At 34.6% G+C, this 9,587-nt stretch overlaps 1 protein-coding gene across 1 annotated transcript; it reads left to right on the forward strand.

The window, feature by feature from the left end:
• Positions 1-5,454: 5,454 nt before the first annotated feature.
• LOC111894196 (sulfite exporter TauE/SafE family protein 4) lies at positions 5,455-8,860 on the forward strand. Its single transcript, XM_023890278.3, has 12 exons — positions 5,455-5,693; positions 5,773-5,932; positions 6,119-6,319; positions 6,522-6,583; positions 6,684-6,732; positions 6,818-6,870; positions 6,951-7,037; positions 7,275-7,325; positions 7,447-7,686; positions 7,762-7,855; positions 7,953-8,093; positions 8,174-8,860. Exons 1-12 carry the CDS (start codon positions 5,529-5,531, stop codon positions 8,254-8,256), a joined length of 1,386 nt encoding a protein of 461 aa, XP_023746046.1. The 5' UTR covers positions 5,455-5,528; the 3' UTR covers positions 8,257-8,860.
• The last annotated feature ends 727 nt before the right edge of the window (positions 8,861-9,587 follow it).

Below are 9,587 nucleotides of genomic sequence, written 5' to 3' on the forward strand. Positions count from 1 at the left end.
GCTAAAGATTGGTTCAGACGATAATGCGCTGAGCATCCTCCTTGTCGTCTGGAGCCGTTACACTTTGTCGCGGAGCGGAAGGCGCCCCTGGTGGGGTCGAGCCTTCTCTGCGGGCGCCCTGCGCTTAGGGGCATCCGCAAGTGCGATGTTCCGTTAGACTTGCTCTGTTAGGCATGATCTGTCTTGGGGAGTTCTCTGGCACGTCTGAACACGACTCCTAACCCGTGCTGAGGGCACGTCATCAAGCACCCTAGACTTTCCACCCGAAGTTTTGAGCTAAAAAGTTAAAAAATCCCAACCCACCAGCAACGTATGTAAGCTGATGTCATCAATGTCATTAGTTCGTTACAAAAAATCATGTGTCAAAAAGTTATTTCGTTGTCCAAAATCGTGAAGTTAACTTATATCTTTCTTCTATAACGCCTAACTACTATATCGACGTGAAGTTAATTTATATTTTTCTTCTATAACGCCTAACTAATATATCGACGCAAACCAAGATTAACATAACGCCTAACTAATATATATTTTCTTCTATCGTTCGAAGTTTGAGATCCTCTATACAAAAATTCGTTTAAATGTACGAATTTTAAACTCAAAGGCCTTTATCATCTGCCATTTTTGGGTTCATTGAATCTAGTAAATTTGCGTCGCGATCTCGAGAAGAATAGGTTTTCATTTTATTGGATGCTATATTTTTTCCCTAACAAGTGGTTAAGGTTAAGGTGAAAGTTAATTTAATTATTTATGAGTGTGTCCATGTTTCATTGGGTTTATTATTTAAGTGGCAAACCTTATCATATTACCAGTTCGAAAAGCCACTTTTATTGATATTACTCATGTTTACTAGTTAGACTATTTACAATCAAGTGTGTAGCTTTTTCGCCATCTAATGACATTATCTATTGCTTAATTATTGAGAAAAATCGAAATAAAATTATTACTTATAGAAACAAGAGATCTAAAATATATGGAAGTACATCCGTTGGTTTTGAAGGCATGTGTGAATAGTTAAAATAGGCCACAAATGTAATTTTTTTTTATATATAAGTAAAATTTATTAATATTACAATAATATTCAACTCCGATCATTGGGATGAAATACCCTATGTCCCTCAATCATCGGGTTGGAATGCTAACATACTATGGGTCCAATCAACCATCGGGTTGGAATACCCCAGACCCCTCAACCATCGAGTTTGAATGCTAACATACTATGGGTCCAATCAACCATCGGGTTGGAATGCCAACATACTACGGATCAATCAACCATTGGGTTGGAATACCCTATCCTATTGGCTTACGCACACAGCAAAGAAGCCCCATCCAACAATCACACATGTGTACATATAACAGATAATCATATAACAGTCTGCAGCCAGTCAAACGGATCTAACAGATCACTGAGCATAGTAACATCCTATTTACCAGGATACCGATCTAACATATCATAACAACATAACAACATTCTATCTACCAGGATAAGGATCTAACAGATTATAACAACATAACAACACACATAACGGGATATCAATCTAATGGGTCGACATTGGTGCGTTCGATCCGTAAGTACACTGGGGAAAACTCACCTCTCGATCTGATCCATAGTTGATGAGGTCCCGAATCCGAATCTCAGCTCCAACCAATACCTATTCATCCAAATGACCAATAACCATCAAAATCCCGAAATACAAAAATACCCCACAAGGTCAAACTTGGTCAAAGTCAAAAGTCCGTGTTGACTCCAACACGCCATGTTGCCTTGCAAACACGACGTGTTCCTCCTGCATCCATACAGTCGGGAAAACCCCAGCCAATACGTCATGTTGACTTGCAAACACGACGTGTTTATCAGAGTTCCAGCAGCTTAATCCATTAAGCTCCTTCGTTCGATTTCTAGAGCTCTAAAGCTCAGATCTGGACCAAAATGATATGAAGGACAACTTTATCCTCTGGGACAAAAACTCATCTATAAGGCTAAAAGATGCAAGGACTTAACCAACAAGCACTCAATCCTTAAAGTTGATGCCCAATACTTTCTATAAGAGGTTCTAGCACTAAAACCATCCCAAAGGTTTGTGCTTTATAGACATGCATGTCCAATGCATGTCTTGAACCTATATTAGGTTAATAATGAGGATTATGAACTAATCTCAATGCATGATATCAAAACTCAACTATAAGCCAGATCCAATACTCTGTAAGGTCACATTGACCTGGGGATTCATAAAGTTGCAAACTTTATGAGATCTAACCCTTACAACTCTCAAGAATAAGAAACTAAAGGGACAAAATCCAAGATCTAGCAACAAAGGTCAAGAAGAGTGCCAAGCTAAAAGATGAGGGACTTGCTTGTTGGATCTTGCCTTCCTTCTTCCAATCTCTTCCTTTTTTGGCTCCAAAAACACCACACTAGCTCACAAATGACAGGGAAAAATGATTAGGGTTCCTTCAGGGCTTGAGGGCTGAGGGTGAACAAGCCCTAGCCATCTCATTCCTTAAAATATGGAGAAAACCCGGAAGATTAGGGTTTCATTTCTAGCGATCAACACAGCGTGTTCCAGGAGGCAACACGTCGTGTTGCTCTTAATGAGACCCGCGTCTTTTCTTATCTCCACACGTTGTGTTGGTGCCTCCAACACGTCGTGTCCAATCCCAAAAGGTGATTTATACCTAAAGTTGCTCCTCAAATTTCGAGTGTTACAACATCTTACATGGAACAATCATTAATGAGGTGTTTGGGGTTGTTGATGCTTTTGTCCATCGCAAGCTCGGCTACTCGGTTGCTTAGGTCATGTGTTCTAAACATCATAACTTCTTCATATGATCTCAGATTTTAACGATCTTTATATCCATGCGTTCGTATTTTAGTCTACTACAACTTTCGTTTAGATTACTCCCGTTAAAAAGTAACATATTTTTACTTATGATCTTTATACCCATATGTTTTTTATGAATGCATGTATGAATTTTTTTTTTTATAAAATCCTAAATAAAACTACATTACATTTTAACAGGAGTAATTTTAACGAAAGTTATAGTAGACTCAAAAAATGAACATGTGAATATAAAGATTGTTAAATTTTGATATCGTATGAAGAAGTTACGTTGTTTAGAACACAAGACATAAGCCAAACTACAAGACCTACACAACCAAGCAGTCGAGGTCGCGATGGACATAAGCATCAACAACCTCAAACACCTCATCAATGATTGCCCCACGTAAGATGTCGTGAGAAAAACCTAAAGAAATCATTCATAAGTACTGAATGAGTACAAAAACAAAAAGGACTTATTTTTTAAAAAAATATATTAAGGACTAAATGTGTACAAAAGTATTAAGGACTAAATGTGTACAAAATGAGAAATATATTACTCTATTAAGTCATTCTTTCCGACTAACCTGGAGTAACCGGTCATAAATCGAAAAATATATTACCTTTTTAACAAGTAATCAAATGTATATAAAACGACTACATGCAAATAGATATCATGGGCGGAATAGTGATATAATTAACGTGAAATATGAGCTTTTATAGAAGGGAGGTGATTCGTACACAACAGTTTTTTTACCATACACAACAATTTATGCATTATATAGTTGTACAATACAACATTTAAAAACAATAATTGTTGTGTATGGAGAAAATTGTTGTGTACGAATCAGCTTCTTATTTGAATTAAAAACATACCTTTAATTTTTTGGACTTTTAATTTGAATTCTAACAAATTTATTATTTATTCAAATTTTATAAACAAATATATATGTATAATACATTTCTATCTCTACCGTAATAAATGAAAAGAACATCGTCTCAAAATTTTGGTTCACAACAAGAATATGTTAATAATTTTTTTATTAGTATAGATTCAATAACTATTTATTCATCATTTCGTTTGTATTTATTTCAAAAGTTAATTAAAAAAATATTTAATGTTTACACCTTAATTTTTAACATTATTTTTTAAAATATGTCAATAGTTTTTATTAGTATAGATTGAAATACGTTTTCATTATATTATATTATTCGCATTTATGTAAAATTATTTTTTTTAAATATTTAATATTTATGCATTGATATTAAACTATTTTTTAATAAAGTCGTATAGTACACGGGTTTCACACCTGTTAGCTATAAAAAGTGACCTTATTCTACATAACACAAGGTTAATCGTCTATTTACATGTAAACTAGGGGTGAGCAAAAACCAAACCGCAAACCAAAAAAACCAAAAAAAACCGCATAAACCGAAACCGAAATGAAAACCAACGGTGCGGTTTTTAATTTTGCAAAAACCGAAAATGTTCGGTACGGTGCGGTTTCTAGTCTTGCAAAAACCGCAAAAAACCGAACCACACCAAATAAATAAATATATATATATATATATATATATATATATATATATATATATATATATATTAAGTATTGATATTTGTAAGAACAAAGAAGTCTTGACAATTAAAATTTCTATAAATATAAATATCTATCTTATCAGAGGATGAATATATATTTTTAAGTATACATATAGTGATATTTACAAGAACAAATAATGTTTATTATATTATTTAACATTTTAATATTAAGCGTACTAGGAATGATAATATCATTTTTATAAATACATTAATTCATATTATCGTATGTACCAGTGAAACAAATATTATATTTAATTTATATTATATTCAAACATTAAAAACATGTTGGATGAGTGATTATGTTATTTGATTTAAAACCAAGAGTTGGTGGTATCGCTTCATCTCCAAGATATCATTTGGGCTTTAATTTTGCCAACCTTATAAGTGTATCCGTCATCGCATTTGAGATAAAAACTTCACCATTCTCACATTTCATATAAGAGAGTCAAGTCTATGACTTTTAACCGACATCTTTGAGGAGTCGAACATTGTTGGGGATGAAAAATTTTGCGCTCTTCATCTCTACATAAAGTTTCACAAAAATGATTAGCACTTCTCATCCGAGTTAAAGTAACTAGTTGAGTTACCCGAGTTTTAGTAAAAAGGCAAAAAAAAAAAAACAAATAAAAAAAACTAACAGAAAACCGCAAAGAAAAAACTGAACTGCAAAATAAAAAAAAAAACCACAAAAACCGACCCGCATAAAACCGAATAATGCGGTTTCTAAATTTCAAAAAACCGAAGTTGGGGTTTTCGGTTTAGTTTTTACAAAAAACCGCACCAAACATACCATGCTCACTCATAATGTAAACCAAGTTAAATGGGTTAGGGTTTTTCCTTTAAATAATCAAATTCAACCCGAAACACCCAAAAAAAAATATTAAATGTTTTACACAGTAATCACTTTTGTTTTGCCATGTTGAACCTCACGTGAGACACAGCCCTTCCTCTTCATCGTCGCCTCCATAAATGGACGCCATTACATGAAAGGTTACACGTACGTCCACACAGTTTCGCAATGACCCTCTGGTCCAGGTGCCAAGATTAGGTCACCAACAACAAACAAAGAGAGATCAAACACACAAACACTCAGAGATAGCAAAAACACAGCATCAATGGAACGAGGGTTTATTTTCTCTCTATTAGCCGTTTTTTCCGTCATTTCCCTTTCAATTTACATCACCACCCACCATTACAATCACAATAACCGTCACCCTTTTCTTCCTTCTCCTTCTCCTCCGACTTCCCTCATTTCCAAGTCCGACGACAGAATCTGGCCTGTAAGTCCCACAATTATGATCGTTGACGCTTTTGATTCTATAACGGAATGGGTTTTTCATCTTTAATGTTTTGATTCAGAAATTGGAGTTGAATTGGAGAATTGTGATGGCAACGATAATAGGGTTCTTGGGTTCTGCATTCGGAACAGTTGGTGGTGTTGGTGGTGGCGGCATTTTTGTTCCCATGCTTACTCTAATCGTTGGATTTGATACCAAGTCTGCTGCTGCTCTTTCTAAGTGTGCGTTTTCACTCTCTCTTTTCGGATTTCTTGTCTATGTAATGGATTCAAACCTACAATGTTTCTTGAGTTTTCTAAGAGGGGACTTATGTTTCATTTCACAAAATGTGATTCTTAAAGTTTCTACTGATATTTGGAATGAAGTCTTTCAGAAAGTTTGAATTTGATTTGAGTTTTTAATTGAAGGTATGATAATGGGGGCATCAACATCATCAGTTTGGTATAACCTAAGAGTACCACATCCATGCAGAGAAGTACCAATTCTAGATTATGATTTAGCACTCTTATTTCAGCCTATGCTCATGCTTGGAATCACTCTTGGTGTTGCTCTTAGTGTTGTTTTCCCTTATTGGCTCATCACTGTTCTTACCATACTCCTATTTTCAGGTAACCCCTACCCCTACCCTCATCAATTATCATTAAAAATTCAGTTTTGATTTATGGGTTTATTATAAAGATTAATACCCATTAAGTATTTTCATGGTATGTTCTAACTATTCAAAGTTATTAGTAGTTTAGCAATTCTTTATTCACTTCTATCAAGAACTCTTTTTCAAGTTCTTTTCCCTAAATGATATATTGTTGATAGGGACATCTTCAAGGTCTTTCTTAAAAGCTATAGAGATGTGGAAGGAAGAGACAATAATGAAGGTGGAAATGATTGTATTGACATATAATTTATAACATATTATAATAAAAAGCCAAAAAGTATCTTAATCTTATGATTAATATTTTTTTGATATTATGGCAGAAAGAAATGGAAAGACCACGAGAGCCAACTGTAAATTCTCGTGGTGAATGTAAGTTTCATGAATCTTTTTGGATCAAAAGTGATACTTTTTGAACTTGGAGTGCTTTTTGTAACTTGTGCTTTTTTGTTCTTAGTGCTTATTGACACATACGAGCCACTGATTCCTAAAGAAGAGAAAACGCCAATGGTGACTATTGTTAACTTTAATGTTTCGTCTTTTTCCTTGTAATCATTTAATTTTCTTATTATTTCCAACAAAATTTGCAGCAAATTTTTCTGTTCAATTTACGTTGGGAGAAGCTAATGGCCCTGATAGTCGTATGGGCTGCTTTTCTTGCTCTTCAGATCATTAAGGCAAGTAGTTTTCTCAACTATACTTTTGACTTTCAAGAGTCAAACCAATTAGTTGTGATGACTTTAAGGAAAACAAACTGTTATTACACAGATCTATTATGACACTAATATCATTAGGAAGCATTTTGAGTGAAAACAGTAAGCTCATCAATGTGAAATTTGAATTTGAAAAATAAAACGTTTGACTTTTCAATACATGTTCTTTATAGCAACCTCGTGCTTATAATCTTCATGCAGAATGACTTAGTAGCATGCAGTACATCATATTGGGTAATCACCATAATACAGGTAATTTGTAGTCGAACTATGTTATCTCAACATGCATCATATTGAACAATTCTTTTTAGGGTTAAATGCAAGAACAAACCATAATACACTTTCTTTTTATGTCTATTTGTGTTTCTTGTAGTTCCCTGTAGCATTAGCAGTATTTGGACACGAATGCGTTAAGTTGTACAAAGAAAGCAAGAAGCGTAAAAGCATGGGGAATCCTGAATCAGTGTGTGAAGCTGCAATCGATTGGACTGGGCCCCACCTTACGTTTTGTGCATTTTGTGGGATTTTGGGTGGCACAGTTGGTGGGCTTTTGGGGTCCGGTGGTGGCTTCATTCTTGGCCCACTTTTACTTGAGATCGGTGTCATGCCACAGGTACACAACTTATTTATAACTTTTAGTCAATCAAAAATAAAAATAAAAAATCTTCTTGGTGTTATATATATATAGGTTGCAAGTGCAACAGCGACATTTGTGATGATGTTCTCATCATCATTATCTGTAGTCGAGTTTTACCTTCTCAAAAGATTCCCAATTCCTCATGGTATATAGTCACCATTTCTATAATCAGTTAATCACCATTCAATCTCATTAAAACATTAAATACAAATTATGATTTATGAATCATTTTTTATTTGCAGCCTTGTATCTTATGGCAGTATCTGTAACAGCTGGCTTCTGGGGTCAGTTTTTCATCAGAAAACTTGTTGCAGTACTAAAAAGAGCTTCAATTATCGTCTTCATTCTTTCAGCTGTCATCTTCACCAGTGCTCTTACAATGGGTAAAGTTATGAAAAATATTTTTCTTGTTGTACTTTGTGTTTTAGGAGATGTAGCATGATGAACTTGGATTGATATGCAGGGGTTATTGGCATTGATAAAAGTATGAGGATGACCCATAATCATGAATTCATGGGATTTCTTGAGTTTTGTAGCAGTCAATAGGTGTGGAAAACAAAGGGTTGAAGAAATTAGTGAAGAAAAAAGATGGAAGATATGGTGTTCATGTACAGAATGTATAATCTAGTTGTAGGCACATCTGGTGTCCGGTGTCCCCTTTTCTACGTTCATCAAGTAGGAGTTGTTTTTTTTTTGTTTTTTTTTTTAGCTTCATTGTCCAAATTTTGGTAGCATATACTCAGTAATTCGACTCATTTAGTTAGAATGGGAAGAATTGAGTTACATATATTCATTTTTTCGTGTTGGTGAATTCTAATTAAGACCGTGCATGTCAATGACTTAATGCAATCAATAATTAATTTATATATTTTTAACAAACTAGGTTAGAGACCTATGTATTACATTGTTTGACAATTTAGAAAATCAAACTACATTAATAAAATATGAAAAATATAAAAATACAACATTAAAATATGAAGAAATATAGAAAATATGAAAGATTATGTGTAACATCCAAAAAAAAAAAAAAACAGATAAAAATTTTGATTTTATAATTCATTCCATTCATAAGAAACTGATATCAAAGTAATCAAAAGGGTCACATTGTATCATAATATCAAACTACAAATCCCAAAATCACTAAGTGCGGAAAAATATGGAATAATGAGGTGCGATCAAGTCGGACCCTTACCCTTCGAACTAGAAGTACCTGAACCAAAACTGAAAACTGTGAGCAAAAAACTTAGTGAGTTTCCCCATCATACCATATACTAATCAAACATACTAAACAAACATAGTGCCAAACATATTCGGGTGATGGCCTGCCCCTTCGGTCTTTTTCAACCGAATACAACCAAACATATCTGGGTGCTGGCATACCCCTTCGGTCTATCTCAAATGGATACTACCAAACATATATGGGTGTTGGCCTACCCCTTCGGTATATTTCAACCGGATACCGAGTCTATTTCACCCATACTATTACTACAACATAATATCATAACAGTAATCACCGAGTCATCATACAAATATAGACATGACTGACAATTATCACAAAGACAATTATCCTGCTATAACATAACTAGTGGTTCGGCTTTGGTGCCTTTGACCCACGACTAATGTGAAGGAAGACTCACCTTAGACTGAGGGTATCAAATTGCACTCGGCGGATGACTCGCGAACTCCTTTCCATATCACACAAGCACAAAACCCTAATTAGAAGTTACGTTACAATCTAACTCAAGGTCCAAAATCCTAGTCCTTGACTTATGGCAAAAGGCTCCTTTACCTTTGCCTTATTGGGCCTCCATCTCTCCAAGGCAAAAACCACAAAACCCAAAAAGGCATACAAGCCCACCATAGGGCCTCTATGGCCC

This window comes from Lactuca sativa, chromosome 6, assembly GCF_002870075.4.
Source record: "Lactuca sativa cultivar Salinas chromosome 6, Lsat_Salinas_v11, whole genome shotgun sequence".
NCBI classification, from domain to species: Eukaryota; Viridiplantae; Streptophyta; class Magnoliopsida; order Asterales; family Asteraceae; genus Lactuca; species Lactuca sativa.

Excerpts from the sequence above, each read along its gene's own strand:
- LOC111894196 (XM_023890278.3), top strand. The coding sequence starts at position 5,529 with ATGGAACGAGGGTTTATTTTCTCTCTATTAGCCGTTTTTTCCGTCATT. Across the intron at positions 6,584-6,683 it reads AGGAAGAGACAATAATGAAG|AAAGAAATGGAAAGACCACG; the intron begins GTGGAAATGATT and ends ATATTATGGCAG. Across the intron at positions 7,326-7,446 it reads GGGTAATCACCATAATACAG|TTCCCTGTAGCATTAGCAGT; the intron begins GTAATTTGTAGT and ends TGTTTCTTGTAG.